At 57.5% G+C, this 19,476-nt stretch overlaps 2 protein-coding genes and 1 long non-coding RNA gene across 10 annotated transcripts in view; 1 reads left to right on the forward strand and 2 right to left on the reverse strand.

The window, feature by feature from the left end:
* The window catches only part of CHSY1 (chondroitin sulfate synthase 1), a 63,106-nt gene extending 62,640 nt beyond the window's left edge, over nucleotides 1-466 (reverse strand). Inside the window, exon 1 of the mRNA XM_070053316.1 lies at nucleotides 137-466. Within this exon, the coding sequence (XP_069909417.1) occupies nucleotides 137-387 (251 nt within the window). The 5' untranslated portion in view covers nucleotides 388-466. The remainder of the gene's footprint in view (nucleotides 1-136) is intronic.
* LOC138844529 (uncharacterized) lies at nucleotides 252-5,012 on the forward strand. Of its 3 annotated transcripts, XR_011380436.1 has the most exons (7): nucleotides 252-390; nucleotides 496-699; nucleotides 799-925; nucleotides 1,900-2,214; nucleotides 2,452-2,934; nucleotides 3,079-3,393; nucleotides 4,291-5,012. It is a non-coding gene; the product is annotated as an uncharacterized lncRNA (long non-coding RNA). The 3 variants fall into 3 exon arrangements; XR_011380434.1 differs by having other exon boundaries at nucleotides 3,079-4,336; XR_011380435.1 differs by having other exon boundaries at nucleotides 840-925; nucleotides 3,079-4,336.
* Nucleotides 4,002-17,356, reverse strand: SELENOS (selenoprotein S). Of its 6 annotated transcripts, none has more exons than XM_070053318.1 (7): nucleotides 17,183-17,356; nucleotides 16,717-16,851; nucleotides 15,696-15,802; nucleotides 12,669-12,758; nucleotides 12,493-12,571; nucleotides 4,273-4,335; nucleotides 4,002-4,048 (listed from the first exon to the last, which is right to left on the reverse strand). In XM_070053318.1, exons 1-7 carry the CDS (start codon nucleotides 17,256-17,258, stop codon nucleotides 4,044-4,046), a joined length of 555 nt encoding a protein of 184 aa, XP_069909419.1. In that variant the 5' UTR covers nucleotides 17,259-17,356; the 3' UTR covers nucleotides 4,002-4,043. The 6 variants fall into 6 exon arrangements, with proteins under 6 accessions (XP_069909419.1, XP_051678236.1, XP_069909418.1 ...); XM_051822276.2 differs by having other exon boundaries at nucleotides 17,141-17,321; XM_070053317.1 differs by having other exon boundaries at nucleotides 4,002-4,335.
* Between the last annotated feature and the right edge of the window lie 2,120 nt (nucleotides 17,357-19,476).

Genomic DNA, 19,476 nt, shown 5'->3' on the forward strand with positions numbered 1-19,476 from the left:
GTCTCCAGTGGGAGCAGAGACCGCAAACGCCCAGAGCCGCCACCAGATGCCCCCGCTCAGCGACAGCCCCCCGGTTCACGGTGGTTTACAGAAAGCGCCCGGCCTGCTGGCGAGATGCAGCTTTCAGTTTCGTTACCTCCTGGGCGGCTTTGCTGTTTCCCAACCTGCTCTACACGCGTCTCCATTCTCTCTGCAGACCCCACCGGGAAGGGTGCAGGGGTGACGGGGACATGGCAGATGCCAAAGGCTTTGTCCTGATTCCTCGTGGCCGTCCCTCGGCTCCTGGGCGCAGGCTCCGTGGGGTTTTCTCTCCCGGTGTGGAAGGGTAAGCTTTTCGCCATCGCGGCTGAGCCTGACGGAGCCCCCAGGAGCAGCAGAGGAACCCATAAGGCAAGTCCTTGCAGGAAGAGCAGGCGTGGGTCAGGCTGCTTCCTGGTGGCTGGGAGAGAAGCCCTGCCCAGAGCAGCTGGTGGCTGAGCCAAAGCGGTTCCCTAGGGGACAGATCCAGATTGTTCCACGAGGGACCTGGGTCAGGAGACAGCCGGAGCAAATCCAGGGCACCAGAGACTTCCGTGGCAGTAACCCCAGGATGGCTTCGCCTCCAGAGACAGCCCGAGCTGCCAGGACCTGCAGGCCTCCTGACGCCCACCCCCAGTGCACCCACAGCCCCCTCCGTCCCTCCCTCCTTCATTTGTAAAGGTGAGGAGGAGGCGGGCTGGTTAGACTGTGGGCGCCGCACCGAGGTAAACTGAGGACTTCGGTGACTGGTGACGCTGGGGTCTTGACTGGCTGCACCAGAAACCTCTGCCACTGCCCATCTTCCTCGTGGTGTTAAGCAGCATCGTGGCTGGAAGGGGAACCAGACCAGAGCTGTGCCGGGCAGACTCCTGGCGACACACACCTCGGCCGTGCTGCGGGGCTCCAGGTCTGTGCCCTCCTGTCGGTAAACCAGATCCTGGCCCGGGCTCCTCCCTGGTGACTCCAGACTATTTAGAAATTCACTCAAAACTGCCAGAGCCACCATCTGACTTCCTCTCTCTTTTCCTGTGTGGGTCCCAAGGACACATAATTAAAACCCATCTCTACCCACTTTCTGAACATTTCCTCACGACTGCAACTTTGTCCCTACACAAGTTACTGGTTTTTTTCTTTTTTTTTTTTCTTTCCTGTTGGAGATTCACTGAGTGCCATTTACAGATATAGCATTTTGGATAATTCGCAGCGATTTCTTGGAAAGCCCTGCTAAAACCTCAATTGTTTGTGGGCAGCATGCCTCCAACGGCTGGCAGAATTTCCTGGAATCGCGCCCCAAACAGGGGTCCCTGGAAAAATGGGAATAGTTTTCTAAAACCATTCAGCGACGCCTCTTTTTTTTTTTTTTAAGATTTATTTAATTACTTGAAAGAGTTACAGAGAAAGAAAGAAGCAGAGAAAGAGAGAGAGAGAGAGAGAGAGAGGTCTTCCATTCGCTGGTTCACTCTGCAATTGGCCACAACGGCCAGAGTTGCGCCAATCTGACGCCAGGAGCCAGGAGCTTCTTCCGGGTCTCCCATGTGGGTACAGGGGCCCAAGGACTTGGGCCATCTTCTGCTGCTTTCCCAGGCCATAGCAGAGAGCTGGATCAGAAGTGGAGCAGCCGGGACTCAAACTGGCGCCCATATGGGATGCTGGCTCTGCAGGCGGTGGCTTTTACCTGCTACACCACAGTGCCGGCCCTGTCAGTGTCACCTCTTTTGAGAAAGTTATAACGACTCCTTCTTTCGGAAGCTTTTGTCCACTGCCTGCTAACACCATCTCTGGCGAGCCCTTCCTAATCCTACCCCTGACCACTAGAAAACTGACCATAAGGGCCTCGCTGACCTCCCGATTTTGCTCAGTTCTGTTTTTTTCTCTTTGCAGCATTTCCTGTGGTCAGACGCCAGGAAGGGCAAGTGACCGTGGCTTTCGGACATGCGTGGGCTTGGCACTGCTTATGCTTATTCTGTCCACTGAAGCTGTGCGTGTGTGGGGGGGTGTGTATGAGAGGGACAGAGACAAAGGGGAGAGGACACTGAGCACGAGTCTGGGTGCTGGCCGGATGGGGTGTCATTTTTCCAGAAACCCTTGGCTGCCTCGGGCGCAGGCACTCTGGGGAAGCAGCCCGAGTGGTGTTGGGAGGTGACCACCGCAGAGATCAAGGTCAAGCTTGCGTCTGAGGTCAGCCCGGACCCTAGGGTAAGCAGGGAAGCTGGCTTTTCCCATCCGTGGTGGGGAAACTGTTCATGCTTGAAGCAGTCAGCGCGAAGCCCAGCTTGCAGCCCCAGGAGCCAACCCTGCTTGGCATCAGAGCCCGGTGCTGGTCAGCTGGCTGGCAGCCGGCCCCCTGAGGGCTCGCCACAGCTGGGGACCGCGCCGGGCGCCTTGGGAGGCCCGCCAGGTGTGTGGCTCAAATGCCCTTTGCGTTTGCTCCAGGTCCAATGTAGTGAGAAATGGCTCGGGGGACACATTCGGGCTCCAAGAGGTTTAAGCTCCTGAGGGAGGCAGCAGAAATTCAGACCGATGCTGCCTCCCCGACCTCCGACGACGTGGGGACGGGAACAGTTCACACCTCGACAGCCGCAGCCGGATGCGCCCACTTCAGCCGCGGCTCACGCGCTCTCAGAAGGCTGTCACTGGGCAAGCCTCGTCCCGCGGGACAGCTTCCCCAGTGACGTCAACTGCAAGTGCGTGTCCCGCGTACCCAGCAGCCCCGCTTCTGAGCATTTGCCTTCTGAGCACGGCTGTCGTCTGCTGTGCCGTGTGTGGCAGTGCACAGTTAGCCCAAGTGTGCGCGGATAGGAGGATGGCGCAGTAAACAAGGGTGCAGCCGTCCGAGAATGAACCTCGGAGCAGCCGCAAAGCGGAGCCAGGAGGCTCTCGGCGCTGGAGTGGAAAGGGCACAGCAGACACGGCATGGTGAGGATGTGCCACAACCTACAGGGGCTGCCCAGGGAGTGGGCAGGATCCAAGGGAGGACGGAGTGGGGCTCCCCACCGCCCCAGCACTTGCAAGGATCCGACTTCTTTTTTTTGTTTGTTTTGTTTTGTTTTGTTTTGACAGGCAGAGTGGACAGTGAGAGAGAGAGAGAGAGAGAGACAGAGAGAAAGGTCTTCCTTTGCCGTTGGTTCACCAGCAGCCGGTGCATCGCGCTGATCTGAAGGTGCTTCTCCTGGTCTCCCACATGGGTGCAGGACCCAAGGACCTGGGCCATCCTCCACTGCACACCTGGGCCACAGCAGAGAGTTGGCCTGGAAGAGGGGCAACTGGGACAGAATCCGGCGCCCCAACAGGGACTAGAACCCGGTGTGCCGGTGCCACAGGCAGAGGATCAGCCTATTGAGCCACGGCGCCGGCCAGGATCTGACTTCTTATTAGGTACTTGCAGGGCCAAACGGCAGGCTTTTCCTCACATGGGAGTATCAGTGAGCAGAACACAAGGTCCCTGGGTCCTCCCACAGCTTAGCCCACTGCTCTTGGACAAACGTGGGCCCAGGGTCCATGGGTCAGAACCCAAGCCCAAAGTGCCTCTGTTCCTCTTTGCTTTGATTTAATTCTGTTCATCTGAAAGGCACGCACACACACAATTTTCCATCTGCAAGTTCACTCCCCGAATGCCCACAACAGCTGGGCTGGGCCTGTCCAAAGCCAGGAGCCTGGAACTCCATCCGGGTCTCTCCCAGGAGCGGCAGGGAACTCAGCACTCGAGCCATCCCTGCTGCCTCCCAGAGTGCACGTTAATGGGAAGCCGGAATTAAAGCAGAGCCTGCACTTGAACCCTGGCATTGGATATGGGCATCTGAACCACGGAGCCAGACGCCCGCTCCCGCCCCACTTGCTACGCACGAATCCCCAGCACTTTTTCTTTCCCATTTTGTCTCTCTCACCTTAGCGGCTGCTGATGGGGATCTGGGAGAGGCAACTGGCCAGGGCTCTGGGTACCACAACCCACCCCGTGCGTGTTCTGCCAGCGTGGGCCGTCATGATCTCTTCCTCCAGTGATGTTTATTCTTGGGCTATGTCATCCTTTACCCTTAAACACACAAAAGGGAGAATCTGTCCAGGTTTTCTCAGCTGCTTGCCGGGCGCCTTGACTGCTGCACAGGGCTGCCGCGGGCTGGGCTAGAACTTTGTGACAATGGCGCCCTCTCGAGGTTGTAGCCAGTCCCCTTTCAGTGAGAACTTCATGGACTCAGAGAACAAGGATGGTCAGACATCTTATTTTCTGATCGACCGTAGCCTATTTCTAATTTTTACCCATTCCGGCATTTCCAGAGGTGACATCCTGGTCCCGGACGTGTGGTTCGCTGGCTGCTGGCTCTGTAAGACGAGAGGAGTTGATGTGAAAAACGTCTATTTAGCATCTGCCTCTTGCCTCACGAAACTAAGGGAGAAATTCTGGGCGAGGTGGGGCTGGCGTCTGCAGGTTAGGGAGGTGCCCCCAGGTGGGCTAGGGAGCCACGGGTCTCTGCTTTCACGTGGGAGATGGGCCACTGGACCCAGAACACCAGCACTGTGAGGTTGTCTGGGGTCCTTCGAGCTGCGCGAGAGGCTTTTGTCTTCCTGCCCCTGCCTGGGGCCCCGGGCTGCAGAGGAGCTCGGCAGGCCCTGCCTGCAGGAGTTTGAGGGTCTGAAGAAGCGTGGTATGGCTGTGAAAACTGGAATCGGGGGCTGGTGTTGTGACGTAGTAGGTAAAGCCGCCGTCTACAGTGCTGCCATCCCACACGAGTGCCGATTCGAGTCCTGGCTGCTCCACTTCCCATCCGGCTCCCTGCTAATGCACTTAGGATAGCAGCGGAGGATGGCCCGAGTACTTGGGCTCCTGAACCCACGTGGGAGACCCTGAAGAAGCTCCTGGCTTGGGTCTGGCCCAGCCTCGATCACTGTGGCCATTTGGGGAGTGAACCAGCACATGGAAGAGCTCGCCCCACCCCCGCCCTGCCCCCATAACTGTGCCTTCCAAATAAATTAAAATAAATCTTAAAAAAAAAAAAAAAGGAAAACTAGGAGCCATCCAGGACACCGTCCTGTGCACACTGCCTCCGACAGCATCAAATGTGCACGCGACCCAGTGTGTTCTCCCAGCCTGGCAAATCCTCGTGTCTCACAGGGGCTGGGTGAGCATGGAGTTAGGGTGCAGTGGGAGAGGGGAGGGGGGTAAAGATCCGAGAGGTTGTTCACATCATGGGGCTTTGCTCAGCCTCCCCAAGGGCAGCGTAGAGGCACGGAGCCCACCTCTCCCCTGCGAGGGGCTGCTGACCTCCTGGAGATGTCTGTTGCCCTTTGCAATGTTCCTGAAGAGGCCACTGTCTGTGTTTGCTGGGCTGGACTTATGCACACTGTTTTCCTTGGTTACGCCCCCAGGTCCCGCCCACACCTGAGCGCAGAGGGCCCCTGAACACGGGTCCTCCTGCCTGGTGAAGGGAAAGGTGTCTCAAAAGTGACACACATGGGGCCGGTGCTGTGGCACGGCGGGTGAAGCTTCCTTCCACCTGCGATGCCAGCGTCCCCTACAGGCAGTAGTTTATATCCCGGCTGCTCCACTTCTGACCCAGCTCCCTGCTAATGGCCTGGGAGAGCAGCAGCAGATGACCCAAGTGCTTGGGCCCCTGCCACCCCCCCTCAGAGAGCTGGATGAAACTCCTGGCTCCTGGCTGTAGCCTGGCTCAGCCTTGGCCATTGTGGCTACTTGGGGGCTGATCCGGTAAATGGAAGAGCTCTCTCTCTCTCTTGCTCTGTCTCTCCCTCTCTGTAACTCTTTCAAATAAATAAATAAGTAAATCTTCAAAGTAAGAAAAGGTAACATACCTGTACTATCACAAACACCAACAGCCTGCAGACAGGCTGAGTGTCTCAACACCATTTCAGTGATACTGAAAATAACAGGAGGAAATTAAAAAAAAAATAATAATGTGTTTTCCTCCCTACATTTTCTGAATTTTGTGACATTTTCCAATTAATGCTTTATGTGGTTAAAATGAACACTTGGAGCAGGCATTTGTCGCGATGGCTAAGGCTCCACTCGGGACTCCTGCACCCACGCTACGGTGCCTGTGTTTGACTCTGCTCCACCTCCCAGCCAGTGATGGCTCGAGTGTCAGCTCACTGCCACCCACACAGGAGGCCTGGACGGAGTTCTCAGCTCCTGGGCCAGCCTCAACTGATGTAGACACTTGGGGAATAAATCAGAAGTTTTTTTTTTTTTTTTTTAAAGGACATTCATGCCACTTAACATTTGTTAAAACAAAGACATTTATGCAGCTGCAAAACATTTAATTTTGGGGGCAGGCGCTGTGGCACAGTGGGTTAAAGCCTTGGCCTACAGTTCTGGCATCCCATATGGGCGCTGGTTCAAGTCCTGGCTGCTCCTCTTCTGATCCAGCTCTGCTACGGCCTGGGAAAGCAGTAGAGGATGGCCCAGGTCCTTGGGCCCCTGCACCCATGTGGGAGACCCGGAAGAAGCTCCTGGCTCCTGGCTTTGGATCAGCACAGCTCCAGCCATAGTGGCTATTTGGAGAGTGAACCAGCAGATGGAAAATCTGTCTGTCTCTAACTCTCTGTGTAACTCTGACTTTTAAATAAATAAAATAAGTCTTTAAAAACACTTAGTTTTTAAGTAGTTAGGGGTAATGAAGCCCAGCGCTTTGCCCATGAGAGTGCAAACATCAGAAGCAAGGCTGAGATGCATCACTAGGGCGGTGCATGAGCTGGCCTGGAAGCGATCCCAGGCCAACGCCACTTCCGCTTCCCTCCTTTGTCAACGCTGGTGATGTCAAGGGAGCAAAGGTCATGGACTCCAGGATCCCACCAGCGTCACCTGTGTCATAGCCCTGGCAGGGGACAGAAACCTTGCCAGTTATTTGCTGAGATATAACTGAGATGCCATAAGCTGCACGGCTTAAAAGGTGCATTTAGGTTGCCAGCATGGTGGGACCATGGTGAGAGTCTTCTGGGTGCAGACAGTCGGCTCTTTCCACACTGGGAGGGATGTCACAGCCTGCAAGAGGTGCACTGAGGCTGCCTGCGCACGCAGTTCTTGGAATGGAACCACTCTGTCAGCGAGCCTGGGCCGGCCTGCTGGAGACGGGAAACACGCGGGACAGCCACTAGCTGCCTGCCATGAGGGAGGCCCCTGGGCCCAGCCTCCTCCAGCTGAGCCATCAACAGACCACAGAGGCAGGGTGAGGGCAGCCAAGATCAACTGCGCCCAGCCCAGCAGAATCTGGCTTGCTGCAAGTTTCTCAGAGTGGCGTGGGATGCTGGGACAGCTGACACGTCTTCCCAACCAGGGGTAGCTCCTCTCGCATGCTCATCACCAGCCCTTTTCTCTGGTGGGGTTTGCAGATTTCTCTTTTTAAAGATTTTACGTGTTTGTTTAAGTGGTAGAGTTACAGAGAGAGGGAGAGACAGACAGGAAGGTCCTCTATCCACTGGTTCACTCCCCAAATGGCTACAATGGCTGGAGCTGGGCCAGTCTGAACCCAGGAGCCAGGAGTTTCTTCCAGGTCTCCCAAGGAAGTGCAGGGGTCCAAGGACTTGGGCCACCCTCTACTGCTTTCCCAGGCCATAGCAGAGAGCTGGATCAGAAGAGGAGCAGCCGGGACTTGAACTGGCGCCCATATGGGATGCTGATGGCGCAGGCAGAAGCCCAGCCCACCACACCACAGCACCCGCCCCTTGCAGGTTTTTTTTTTTTATGATAGCGAGGAGGGGCCTGAAGTGAACTCTGAGGACGCAGCTATGGGTGTTTTTCAGGACCTGGAACAAGAACCACACACTACAGCCTATCCCTGTGGCTCAAACTGAGCATCTGCATTCCCGCAAAACCCGCATGTTACAATCCTAGCCCTGATGTGATGGTATCAGGAGGCGGGGCCTTGGGGCGGGGGTTCAGCTAAGAGTGGAGCCCTCCTAAGTGGGTTTAGTGCCCTCATAAAGGAGACCCCAGGAGCCCTCTCACTGCCGCGTGAGGATTCGAGGGAAGAGGACCCACACCAGAACCCCACCTCGCTGGCACCCCGACCTGGACTTCCATCCTCCAGAGGTAAGAAAGAAATGTCTGCAACGGAGGCACCCAGGCCGCGGTGCGTGGTCACGGCAGCGCAGGGACGGCTTTTTCGTCTCTCAATTACGTCCTAACGTCTCCACTCCTACCGTTTACAGAAGTGGCATCTGTGGCCACAGAACAAACATCAGCGAGGTCCCCCTAAGTCAAAGCACGCACCGGGGTCTGTGCCCCTTGTCCCCTGACACGGCAAGACCGCAGGGCAGGGCCCGCGTCTGGGCAGCTGACCGCCTGCCTGGAGGTCGCCAAGAATCAGAGCACACCGTCTTTCCTCCCACGCGAGTTCTCGGAGACAGCGTGGGATGGGGTATGGTTTATGCTGACATTCTCTCAAGCTGCGTGACCCCTTGGAGAGGCATTTGTTCATTCTCTGGAATCCACAGGGCCACCAACCTCTGCTGATATCAGAGTGATGGTTACCTTCTCGCTTTTTCTTCTTAAAAAAAAAAAAAAAAAAGCTATTTGAAAGGCAGGGAGAGATCTTCCATACTGATTCACTCCTCCAAATGCCGAGAGCTAGCGCTGGGCCGGGCAGAAGCCAGGAGCCTGGAACTCCATCTGGGTCTCCCAAGTGGGTGGCAGGGTTTTAAGTCCTTGGAACATCTCCTGCTGCCTTCCCAGGCGCATTAGCAGGGAGATGGCTCGGAAGTGGAGGAGCTGGGACTCGAACTACAACTCCGTTATGGAATGCCAGCATCAAAAGCAGCGGCTTGCTCTTCGTGAGACTTAACCCGGCCATTTATACACCTGAGGAGGAGGAAGCAGAGAGATGGCAAAAGGGAGAGGGGAGGAAGGGATGGCGTTGTGCGGCGCCCCTGAGGGGGAGGGAGGAACGCTCCCGGCAGCGGTGGCCAAGGGCACGCAGCCACCTACTGGACGTTCGAGTGTTCTGCCCCGTGTACCACCGCTGCTCCATGACTAGGGTGGGAGTGGGCCACACGCTCATCAGTTACAACCTAAGAGTTCAGGTCCAAGCTCTGGGCCCACGCAGCCTCTGCAAATGGCCAAGGCAGGCAATACAGCCTGGGTCTGAACTGGAGCTCATGGCTCCGGCCAGTCCCTGTGTCCCCAGAGGCCTCGGGACCCGGCCTCGCTGCTTTTGCCCGATTCCTTTTCCGCACTGGGCAGGACCCAGCCGCCCCGGCCACCTCAGTGCTTTGCTGAAAGGCACTTTCTGGACACAGCTCCCAGCTCGCTGCTCATCCCACACGGCGGTGGGCGGTGGATTCAGTGGCGAGATTACCTCCACACACCTGGGTCATCTGAGGCCCTGGGCTGACGGAAACACAAGGACTAAACAGACGGTGGTGATTAGGGCCCTGGGCCGGTGACTTAACTCCTCTAAGCTTCGCTTCCTGAACACCCTGCGAGATTGGAGTGAGGATTAAATGTAACTGTGCGTACCTGCCACGTGGGAACTCTCCTGATGCTAACCATTACACGCGAGAACAAGCTTCCCTCTGCCCGCCACTGCCTGCTCAGCTCTCCATAGCACAGCCTCCCGCCCAACACACAGCACCAGAGGAGAGCGCCTGAGGCGAGGACGTTCTGAGCCCAGGCAGCTTCTTCCCATGTGGTCACGGCCTGTGCTCTGCAGATTTACGGGGAGAATGAGGCATCCTTCGACCTTCTCCGTTTTTCTAATTTACTTTGCTTCATCACAAACTCCGGCACTGAGATTGCAATAGGGGAGCGGCTCTACGGAGTGCAAAACCCTGACCCGAGCCCCTGCTTCTAAACAGATGGAGCCACTGAACACGGGCTTTCAGCTACTGAAAATTTTTATTGGAACATCAGAGTTACTGAGATAGCCCATCTGCTGGTTCACTCTCCAAATGCCCCCAATAGCCAGCGCTGGGCCAAAAGACAGGAGCCTCATCCTGGTCTCCCACTCGGGTGGCAGGGGTCCAAACACCTGGGCCATCTGCTGCTGCTTTCCCCACGCCATGAGCAGGAAGCTGGATCAGAAGAGGAGCAGCCGGGACTTCTATCGGTGCCCATGTGGGATGCTGGTGTCACCGGTGGTGGTGTTACCTGCCACGCCACGATGCCAGCCCGTGTCCTATTTTAACAGCAACTGAACCCCAAAGGCTGGCTCCTGCAAACCCCGAGGAGTCTGCCACTGCCACCCTCACCCATTTTTGGTGAGGAGGAGCAAGAGGAAGACGTAATAATAGCTCAAGATGTTAAAGAAGGAAAAGCTATTTAGTGTCAGACAGATTCAAGTTCATAAACGGATTTAATAAGGATGCTAAAAATGTTATTCATAATTTTTAATATAGTTTTTACAAAGCTCTGTACATGAAACAAATATACAGAAATGAACCCCGTCAACTGTCTGCATCAGTAATCCTCACTGGTGGGCTCACCATTTATAAGGAAGACATCATTCAGCACAACCTGTCACAGGGACTGTCCTTCAGCAAGGACCTCGGGCGGGGGAGATCATTCCTAGGCCTCGCTTACCAGCTCTGCTGTCCAGCTAACCAGGGAATCGATGAGTGTGTCACTGTCTTCAAGTGGACTGTGACCAACGCCTGGTCCTAATGTCTACAGCCCATGACCAAGGCCCTCAAACCCACAGGTGTAACTAAGAGCAGAAATAATCCCACCTCCCCTCGGCTAGTCACTGTGAAAAGCTTGTGTAAGGCAATTGAGTTGAGGGTCAAGGAGTCACCTTGCTAATGTCAAAAGTGACACTAACAAGGTTCTTAGCCTCATCCACCAGGTGATGGGCCGCCCCTGCGTCCAGGTCTCCAGGAACAGGCTCCGCCTCCTTCGCCAGTCAAAGGGTTATAACCTGGGGTGAGAGAAAGGAAGCAGAGTGGTATTGATGGCTGGAAACCTGGGAACATTTTCTATCCAAAATAAAACCATGTGTACCAGCAGGTGCAAAGGTAAACATTAAAACCCTGCAAGAGCCCAGCAGCAGACTGCAGATGCGGATCGACTCCCATGGCCGCCTCAAGGCCCTTTACCACCGCGTTACGGAAATGCTCCAGCCTGTGTAGTGGGTGAAGTCGCCACCTGTGGGGCTGGGACCCTGTACTGGGTGCAGGTTTGAGTCCTTCCTGCTCCACTTCCGATCCAGCTCCCTGCTAATGGCCTGGGAAAAGCAGTGGAAGATGGCCCGGGTGCTGGGGACCCTGCACCCATGTAGGAGACCTGGAAGAAGCTCCTGGCTTTGGCCTGACCCAGCCCTGGACTCTGCAGCCATCTGGCGAGTAAGCCAGTGGATGGAAGATCTCTCTGTGTGTGTCTCTCCCTCTCTGTGTAACGCTGACTTCCAAAATAAAGAAATAAATGTTTTTAAATACTCCATATTGTAATTTACTTGAATTGAACTGATTTCTGGTGGGAAAACAAAACAAAACAGCCATTGGGCTTTGTGGTCCTAACACCCTGAAACACTCAGAAAACTCTGCCCCAAGCCCTCTGCAGGCACGGATTCACGTCTACGAAGACTCCTGCCACAGTGCTCAATAAAACACACACGTTCTAACGTGCTCGGTACTGGGCCATCTACACCCCTACCCAAAGTCGATGGACAACGGTGACTGGGCTGAGCGCTGCGCTCAGAGCCAGCCAGAGGGAGTTGGTTTTCTTCCTTACTCGCTGTGGAATCTTTGAGCAATAAATGGGTTTCCTCATCTGTGAAACCCAGCTAGCCCAGGACTGTGGGGAAACAGTCACGCACACAGGCATGTCACACGCGTGGCGCTTCGTACCACTCCTACTGCCCTCCCACACGTCCCCTCGTGTGCTCTGGAAACGGGCCTCCACACAGGAAGTTCTAAGGCATCCTCTGCAGACCCCTAGAGCGAGCCGGACTGCGTCCTGACAGAGCGGACCCCGCACGGCCGGCCACGTTTGTGCTGTGCTGCCTTGGGCCCGCCCCTCCCCCCAGCCTCCCCTCCGTACCAGAAGACGCTGCTCGGCCCGGCCTCGATGCTCGCTTTCTAGGGTGTTGCTCTGTTTCCTAGCCTTAACTCAGAACTCCCAGCCAGTCACAGAGGGTTGCTGATTTCTGTTTCCTGTGCAAGTCCCATCTTCCCAGACAGGAGGCTCAAGGCTGGGACGGAGACAGCGCCAGGGTACACACAGAACAGGCTCCGAGCGAACACCGGCTCACACCCTGAGCAAGCTGCCTGCGAGAAGCAAAGTGGCCCTGGCTAGGAAGCCCCAGGCCACTGCGCGCCAGCCCCATGCACTCACCCTCCTGGGCCGCGCCGGGAGGAGCCAAGGGCACGGCACCAAGGGCAGACAGACCTGGTCTCCAGGGAGGGCCCAGGAGGTCCTGCGCATCTTTTCCCTTTATCTCCCTGTACAGTCTAGCACGTGATGACCCTCAGAGACAGACCGTGTGCTTAGACGCGTGAGCGTCCCTGGCGTCTGCCAGCTCGAGCGCTTACCACCACCCCGCAGAGGCTTTTTGTCAGACTTCCGCTTCGGGACGGCCGATGAAGTGGAGGGCCCAGGGCCATCTTCCTCCTGTGGGGACAAACACGGGCGCAGCACTCATTAACCTTCTGCTCGGAACCCTGCGTCCACTGGGAGAGGGCGGCGAGGCGGGGGTGGCGGGCGCTACCTGAGGCCTCCGCGCGCTGCCTTTGTAACTTCTGCCCTCTTGCATGCTGTCCCACATCTCAATCTTCTGTCTCCTCCTCTCCTCTTCCAGCTGAGAAGGAACCAAAGTCGGAGCGTGAGAGCTCAGCCTCCAGCGTCCCCAGAGAAATTGCCCACTCTGCCCACTCGGTGACACTGTCCTGCAGACGCGTCTCCACCTGCTTCTCCCTCCCTAACTGCAGTCTGGCAGGGCGAGTGAACTCACAGACAGACCTCTGGTGTGGGGACACTACCACGGAAAGCAGCAAGTGCCATGCAACAAGGAATACTGATCCAGGCTTCTGAAACCTGGGAAGTCGTTCTCGGCAGACGCGTCGCCACCTGCTGCAGCACCTCAGGCCGTGAGCGGAGGCGTGCAGGCCTGAGTGCTGGGGAAAGACGAGCACCATGGCAACAGCGGGCCGCGTCCCAGCCGAAGACTGCGCCCGGAAGAGGTGTGCGGCAGCTGCGGACGGCCTCCCAGCACACAGCCGCGGGCCGGCCGTCCGCCCCTGCTCCCGACTCCTCCGAGTTCCCGCCAGCAGGCGTGGACTGCGACTCACGTCCACACCAGGCTCACTTAAATTTCTCATTTCCGACGGAACCCAGACCAAGCTGCAGTTGCTTCTGGATCCGACTGAAGCAAGAAGTCCCAGGGTGCGTGAAAAGACGCCTTGAAAAGCGCACACCCAGGAAATGGCTCGGTGGAGTTTCACTGCTACCCCCAGAGGCCTGAATCATGCTTCCACCAAGTGCAGGCACAGGCGGTCAGGGCGCTGCCTTGACACGCAGGTCACTGCGCTCTCCTGGCCGGCCAGCGGGAACGCCAGGCCGGAGCCACAGCCGGCTCTGGAAATGACAGGGCTGGCTGACCCGCGGGCCAGCAGGCTCGATCAGAACCACCGAGCCAGACAACCGTAAAACCTGAACTCAGCTTTTCAATTTTAGGAGGCCCACACCACAATTTCAAAGTTCTCCTTGCAAAGACTTTTCAGCTACACCAGCAAGCGGAAAGATGAAGCTGTGCTACCAACACCAAAGCCAACCCCCACCCCTGAAATCACCGAATTCCCACCCAGGCATCCCATGACTGCATGCACAGCCCAGAAAGCAAACGGCCAGTCACTGGCTGGAAACCAGAGGGGAAAAGGACTAAAACAGGACAGCTCAGAAGGCATGTCTGTTCCGCTTCCGCCACACACGGGTTAGCAGCAGATACAAGATGTCTGGAGCACCTCGGAACCTCCAGGACATGTCCGGGCAGTGGGTGGCAAGGGAGCACGGGGACAGACTTTATTTCCAGGGCACAGATGCATGTTTTTTAAGCCTCACGTGTGACTTTAAGAAGTTCAACGAATGAGGGACATTTGAAGTCAGTGAGTAAGGGGAAGGCGGCTGCCGAGGCGCGGCAACCAAGGGCCTGGTGCGCGTGGTCTTGCTCCGGCCTTTCCAGCCCGAGCAGACGGCCGTGCAGAAGCAGCACCAGCCGCCAGCAGTGGCAGAGGGGCATGGGGCCCTGGAGACTCCAGAGGGGCACCAGCAAGTCCAGAGTCCGGTCAGACGCTCTGCTGCCAAGCAGCTTCCTTCTGAAGGGACAAAGAGGGCCCGGCAACACCTGGACCCAACCGGGAAGTAGGAGTCCACACGTGGCCGTTTCAACGGCACAGACCGGGGCATGGCGGGCAGGCACCCCCCTCCCTGAGAATGCACCGCCTCTCCATCCCTCCATCTCTCCTCCTTCCCTCCACCCCACAATCCTCTCCTTCCCCCATCCCTCCATTCCCCATCCCTCCTCCCCTCCACCCTTCCATGCCTCCATCCTCTCCACCCCTCCACTCCCCATCCCTCCATCCTTCCATCCCTCCTCCCCTCCATCCTCTCCACCCCTCCACTCCCCATCCCTCTATCCTTCCATCCCTCCTCCCCTCCATCCCTCCACCCCCCACCCTCTATCCCTCCATCCTCTCCTTCCCTCCATCCTCTCCACCCCCCACCTCTCCTTCCCTCCACCCCTTCACCCCTCCACTCCCCATCCCTCCATCCTTCCATCCCTCCATCCCTTCACCCCCACCCTCCTTCCCTCCATCCTCTCCACCCCTCCACTCCCCATCCCTCCATCCTTCCATCCCTCCTCCCCTCCATCCCTCCACCCCTCCATCTCCCACCCCTCCATCCTCTCCACCCCTCCATCCTCCACCCTTCCACTCCCCATCCCTCCATCCTTCCATCCCTCCACCCTTCCATCCCCTCCACCCTCCACCCCTCCATCTCTCCATCCCTTCACCCTCCACCCCTCCATCCTCTCCACCCCTCCATCTCTCCTCCCCTCCATCCCTCCAGCTGCCTGCAGCGTCCCCTGGTTCTTCCTCGGCTTCTCTGCTGACCTCCTCTTCCAATCAAATCCTGCATCCTAAAAAATCTTCCAAAACTGTATCCTCTGCTCCCACCTGCACCTGTTAGCACGACCCTTGCTTGAGCCGTCTGCTGTCCTCCAGGGCACCCCACCTCAGGGCCCTGTGACACCAGCTCACAGGGGCTACGGGGCGAGAGGCACAGCGTGTCTGTGTGTTCTGCAGCCCGAGACCCGGCCAGGATGCTGTGGGGTGACCAGCTCTGCGGAATGCACCAAGCAGGAAACACTGGAACAAAAGCCTCCTGTCTTTAAGAGTGCACACTGCACAACCAATGCACGCTGAGCCGCACCCAGCTCGGTGGGAGGGACTGCCACAGGGACTGCTCCCAACAGGCACGGGCGAGGGGACAACCTGCTCCTGCACTGTGGCAGCCACACAGCCGTCCCTCCACGCCACAGCACGTCTGCCTTGACGGCACCTGGATTTGCAAGTGGGCCCAAAATACCCACTGCACCTGATGGAATAGGCCCCTGTCCTGAAGCTTACAAACAACAACACAGATACACTCACACACTCACACACTCACACACACACACACACACACAGAGCTGTCATGAAGCCTCAGTTTCAGACGACAGAGCAAAACCAGCTCATACCTGTCTTAGCTTTTCCTTATGCTTTTCAACTTGCGCATTGAGTTCCTCTTGCATTTTCAGGCGAGCGGCTGCTAAAGCCTCCTGCCGTCTAACGACAACATCGGGTTCTAAAACGGCAGAAAAGACTTGAGGTTCAGCACCAGGTACAATTAAGATGGAAACCCGCATGCACATAGTAGAAGCAGAAAAGGTTTTCCCACAAGCAGCTCCGTCCTCTGCGTGTATTCTGCAGCTGAGGGGCAGGGGACTGGACCATCGCCCTACACTGCATCTGCAAGCGCAGGTCTCTGAGCCCCTCCCGGCAATGCCAACTACAGGGCTGTGGGGCAGTGGCCCCGCGAGCAACACGCAGGCGGTCTGCTGGCCGCAGTGAGACTCCGTTACACAATGGGGAGTCCTCCCTAGCAGGGTGGCCCGAATCCAGCTGTCAATCAAGGACAGAGTTTTCAGAATCCTCTTCCATCGTCTCAGCAGGTCAGGCCTGCGACAGACAGAGGTGAGGGCACTCTGGGGTTCCTTGACTAGAAGTGACCACCCCCGACGAAGCCCTCTCCTCTCTGGTCTGTATGTAGCCTGCACCTTCCCCTCCGGACCAACGACAGCTGGCTCTGCACAACCGCACCGCTGGCCGACGCGACCACGACCTCCGGGCCTGGCCGGCAGGTCTGGGACGCAGTGCCTAACCAGTGCAAGCGTCACCACTCAGGGGAACTAGAAATCGGGTCTGATGGGCGATGTCGTGACAATCAAAATGTGGCGCTCCATGCTCCTTGGCATAACTCGAGTTAGGAGGCAAACCCATCAAGGGTTCATTTTAACCCGTGCCGTAAACGAACCACCACTAACAGGCGCCGCCCTGAGTGCTGTGCGTACCATCCGGCCGATTTAAAATCCCAGAAATTAAAAAAAAAAAAAAAAGAAAAAAAAAAATACACCTCCCATGCCCCCGAAATCAAGTCCAGGCTCCCACGCCCCTAACAAGGACTAACTGGTGCAGGCTAACACGGGATCGCGCACTGACCCAGCGCGGCCTCGGCGCCGGCCAGCTGCCTCTGCCGCAGGCCCCGCAGGCGGGTGGACAGCTTCTGCAGGACGGCGTAGAGGACGATGCCGCTGAACAGGATGTACCAGCCGTAGCTCGCCAGCACCGAGCCCACTGCAAGGAAGAAGACAGCCTTCAGAATCGAGAGCCGCGCCCCCGCCCGTCCGCGGACCTCGGCGGGCCAGCCCGCAGGCTACAGCGCCGGGACCCCCGAGGAGCGAGGCCTCTCAGCCCCCTGGCAGGTGACAGCGCCGGGCGTCGGAGGCCCAGGACGGACCCGAGCGGGGCCCGGGGACAGACACCCGAGGGGCTCGCCCGCCGCGCCGGGTCCCCGCCGGCGTCAGCGCCCGGCCGCCGGTTAGGCCTCCCGGGGCCAGGGCCGCGGCAGCACCGGGCCACCCACCGAACATGGCGGCGCGCTGGGCCGCGGCCCGCGGCGACTCACCCGTGACGTGCAGGAAGCGCAGCCCCTCGGTCTCCAGCGCCGGCCGCGCGGACAGCAGCTCGCCTTCTCCCTCCATGACAGCCGCCGCCGCCCGGCCGGGACGCGTCGCCTCCAGCGGGCCGCTTCCGGCTCGTCGCTGCGTACACGTGGCGCGCCGGGACGCGACCGCGATCTCGTCCAATCGCGGCTCAGCTTGTGGCAGAGGGGGCGTGGTCGGGGGCGTGGTCAGCCCCGGAGCGGCGGAAACCCGCCCAACACGTCCCGGGCGGGGCCGGGCCCGCGGTGGGTGCGAGTGGCGACTGACCCCTTTTCCCTGATTTTTTTGCTGCATGCGTGCTTTCTTCCTGCTTGGACCCTGAGGCCCAGGAAGTGAGGATGCGCGCGGAGGTGGGATTTGCGTCCGTGTCCTTGGCCCGGGCGCACTGGGCAGCGGGACTCAGGGGCTGGCGACCCCCAGCCACCGAGGGCAGCCGCCTGCTGCCGGGCAAAAAAAAACCCCGCCGACCCTCGGGGTTCTCTGGATCAGTACCACGTGGGCCAGAGTCTTCTGCACGGTCTGGCTCTTAGCAGGTGTCCTGGGGCGTCATCCACGGCTCACGTGACACCGCTCATGCCCACCGTATCCACCGATTTGGAAATTTGACCTCAAGCCGTATTTATTTTTATTTCAGAGACTTGAGCACCCCCATCCCTGGGTCGCTGCCCACATGCCCGCAGTGTCCAGGGCTTGGCCGCGGAACTCCATCCAGGTCTCCTACGTGAACGGCGGGGATCCAGCCACTTCAGCTTCCACGGGCTGCTTCCCAGGGTTCCCGAGGGCAGGAAGCTGGGCTCGGGGACCCAGGGCTGGAACCTGCGCACTGCCACGTGAGATGCAGGTGTCTTGACCACTAGGCCACACCTGCACCCCGAGGGTTTCTTTGAGAAGCAGTTGAAGCACACATACCGACTTGTATTTCAAAAGAGTCGAGGTTCAGGAGCATAACGAATTGAGAAACTAGGGAACAGGTGGTAACATCAGAGTTTGCCACCTGTCGTCACCAGGGTGACTGCAGTACAGTGAGATGAGGCACAGACCCACTGCTCTTCCTTGCTGGTGTGCAGAGTCGTTGCCCGTCCCAGCATGCCCCGGGGGCTGGGAAGCAGATTCCCACTGTGGCACTGGAGGTCACGGGCCACATCAAGTCCAGGGCCCCTTCACCTGACAGCCACCTTGAAAATGGCCTGACACCGGGAGACGGAGGGCTCTGGATGTGGGAGCAGGCCTGGGAGGCTGGCCGAGTCTGGGGAGACTGGGAAGGGGTTTACTTGGTGCCTTGATGCCTTCCTCCCACTTGCAAAGCGATGAACCTTCACTCTGCTCCAGAGTCTTCTCACTTGGCATCTTGCTGGAACTCTGATTACTCCTTGGGGTTATGGTTGCGGTGTGGAGCCCTGGGTATCCTGCATGCAGACAACAGATCAGAGTGCCTGGCCTGTTATGCTGGGAAGGACATTAGGTGTGGGGTCACTGTTCACGGAAGCCACTGGTCAAGGCCTCTCTTCTCCCCGGAAGTTTTTGCTCAGAGAAGGGCTCACAGCACCGAAGTCGGAATCAATGCTTGGGAGCACAGTTTCATTTTTCCTTGGTGACTTGGCAGGACTGGCAGCCTGGGCTCACCCTTACAGTGTAGCTGGGAAACTAAGATACTCGGAGTAGCTGCGGAGGACAGGCCCAGTGCAGACACTGGCTACTGCCGGCCTGCCCCCACCCAGTGAATTCAGTCAGCCTGCACATCACGAAGCGCGGGTGTAAGTGCTTTGTTTCCTTGTTGACCCACATGCTCGTCTGTGATGTCCGTCATCTGTGATGTCACTTGTGGGGAAAAAGTGAACGATTCTTTCACTCAGGGTTTGCAAAGTAAGATGGAAACCAACACCAACTCGTGAAAATATTTCAGATATATAAAATTACCTTTGTATATTGAGAACTGTAGCGTGTATACTTAGATACTTAGTATAATAATAGGAGTAGATTGGGTGGGTGAGGGATAAAGTTTTGTTTCAGTTCCTAACATGTTTTTCTTTTTTATTTTTATTTAGTAGAAAGGCAGAGAGAGATCTTCCATCCCTGGTTCACTCCCCAAATACCTACAACATCTGGGATAGGCAAGGCTGAAGCCAGGTGCCTGGAGCTTCGATCCAGTCTCCTGTGTGGATGGTGGAGACCCAAGAGGCTGAGCCCATTACCTGCTGCCTCCCAGGAGCACTTAGCAGGAAGCGGGGCACTAAGCCAAGCTCTCCAGCATGGGATG

This window comes from Oryctolagus cuniculus, chromosome 12 (genome assembly GCF_964237555.1).
Source record: "Oryctolagus cuniculus chromosome 12, mOryCun1.1, whole genome shotgun sequence".
In the NCBI taxonomy this organism is placed as follows: Eukaryota; Metazoa; Chordata; class Mammalia; order Lagomorpha; family Leporidae; genus Oryctolagus; species Oryctolagus cuniculus.